At 39.6% G+C, this 2,500-nt stretch overlaps 1 protein-coding gene across 1 annotated transcript in view; it reads left to right on the top strand.

Moving 5' to 3' along the window:
• Positions 1-440: 440 nt before the first annotated feature.
• The window catches only part of LOC125038057 (glycine-rich cell wall structural protein-like), a 3,774-nt gene continuing 1,714 nt past the window's right edge, over positions 441-2,500 (top strand). Inside the window, exon 1 of the mRNA XM_047631292.1 lies at positions 441-452. Within this exon, the coding sequence (XP_047487248.1) occupies positions 441-452 (12 nt within the window). The remainder of the gene's footprint in view (positions 453-2,500) is intronic.

Raw genomic sequence — 2,500 nt, 5'->3', positions numbered from 1 at the left:
ACTCATATACTCGTATAGAGATTTTTATATACAGAGTAAGAATCATAGAACCATAAACACAGGCATAATATGAATCACGTGCAACAGACATATTTACATATTTGTCGATCTGTCTCTCCATCTCTCTGGTTTTTTTTTTTGTTTTTTTTTTTGTTTTTTGCTTTTGTTTGGTGTTTTTTATGTAACATGAGTTTCAGTTTTTATTGGTAAGTTACACAAGTTCACATCTTTTGTTACTAACTTTCAATATCAGTTTCAAGGAAATAAAAAAAAAAGAAAAAAAAAAGGAGAGAAAGAAAGGAGGAATGGGCGTTCCCTCTTAGGGCGGGGTACAAAGGAGGGAGGAGGGGGGAGGTCGGTGGGCGGACGGGGAAGGCATGACTCTGTGATAATCCGGGTATATAAGGCTGCGTCGACGAGAACCGGTATCATCTCTCAACATGAAGCTCCTGGTGAGTCCCAAGTCTCCGTTGCGACAATCCCGTTGGTGTCATTGGTCATGCTGATACAAATAATGCCATGTCACCGTTAGTCGGTCACGGTAACGAAAATGTGATACAAAAACACCACGTCACTAATGTTTACCTTTATACGCCGGGATACAGAAACGACAGGAAAACTTTGAAAACAAATGCCCGACAGTGACCTAGACGCATCCAACCCGTTCTGGACAAGGGAGAAAGCATTGTGCATTAGGAACATTGCCTATGCTTATGGACGTGCTAACTCGTGCTGCGTGTCGGATGTGAATTGGGTGGTTCAGTGAAAGGGAAAGGAACACTGCCTGTTTAGCTAATCAAGTGCAGCTTGTGGTCTACAGCATTTGAAGCGATTGTCATGCTAGCCATGTCTCTGCCAGTGAGAGGAGAGGCAAAAGGAAATTATGACATTACTTGCAAATTTCATACCATGTGAAAGTTGCGTCATTATAAAGATTTTTTTTTTTTTTTTTCGGTTAGTGCTGGAGATAAACGTCGTCCTTAAACATAAAGGACTTGTGACTAATCAATTCTTCAATATGACGTTGGCTGTTTGACTTTATAAATGTTAATTACAGTTTTTTTTTTTTTAATTTATGTATTTAAGAACATTTAGAATTGAATGCATTTTGAACTGTTAGAATTAACAATTGTTTTATTGATATTAATTTATATATATATATATATATATATATATGTGTATATATATATATATATATATATATATATATATATATATATGTGTATATATATACATATATATAGGTAGGTAGATAGATATATAGATAGGCAGACAGATAGATATAAATAGATATAAAGAGATAGATAGTAAGATATAGATAGAGATAGATAGATACGTAGAAAGATAGACAGGCAGATAGAAATATAGATAGATAAATTAATGAAAATATATATATAGATAGATAGATAGATTGATATATAAGAATGAGTAAAACGAAGCACCATAATATAAGCCAGAAGGCGTGAACCTGAAAAACCTGTAACCGGGATGATCGTGAATGTGGAAACTTTTTTTTTTTTTTTAAAGCAATCTTTATAAACATTAGCGAGCTATCATCTCATTACGTTAGAAAGTCCTTTTAAATATACGCGCGCAAACACATACATGCAAATATACATATATTCAAACATACATGCGTGCATACATACATTCATGATTACAAACAAACATACATGCAAAAATATATATGTACATATCCACCCACACACAACCATAAACAAACACACACACACACACACACGCATACACACGGAAACATACATACATACACATACTCACACACGTACACACATACACGTACATACACGCACAGATACAGACACACGTTCACGCACACACACACACAGAGACACACACACACACACACGCACGCACATGGACAGATACAGACACACACACACGCACGCACATGGACAGATACAGACACACACAGACGCACGCACATGGACAGATACAGACACACACACACGCACGCACATGGACAGATACAGACACACACACACGCACGCACATGGACAGATACAGACACACACAGACGCACGCACATGGACAGATACAGACACACACACACGCACGCACATGGACAGATACAGACACACACACACGCACGCACATGGACAGATACAGACACACACAGACGCACGCACATGGACAGATACAGACACACACACACGCACGCACATGGACAGATACAGACACACACACACGCACGCACATGGACAGATACAGACACACACACACGCACGCACATGGACAGATACAGACACACACACACGCACGCACATGGACAGATACAGACACACACACACGCACGCACATGGACAGATACAGACACACACACACGCACGCACATGGACAGATACAGACACACACAGACGCACGCACATGGACAGATACAGACACACACACACGCACGCACATGGACAGATACAGACACACACAGACGCACGCACATGGACAGATACAGACACACACACACGCACGCACATGGACAGATACA

The sequence above is a fragment of the Penaeus chinensis genome, chromosome 24, assembly GCF_019202785.1.
Source record: "Penaeus chinensis breed Huanghai No. 1 chromosome 24, ASM1920278v2, whole genome shotgun sequence".
Lineage (NCBI taxonomy): Eukaryota > Metazoa > Arthropoda > Malacostraca > Decapoda > Penaeidae > Penaeus > Penaeus chinensis.
Note: the sequence above shows the minus strand (reverse complement) of the source record. Positions and strands in the feature narration are given on the sequence as shown.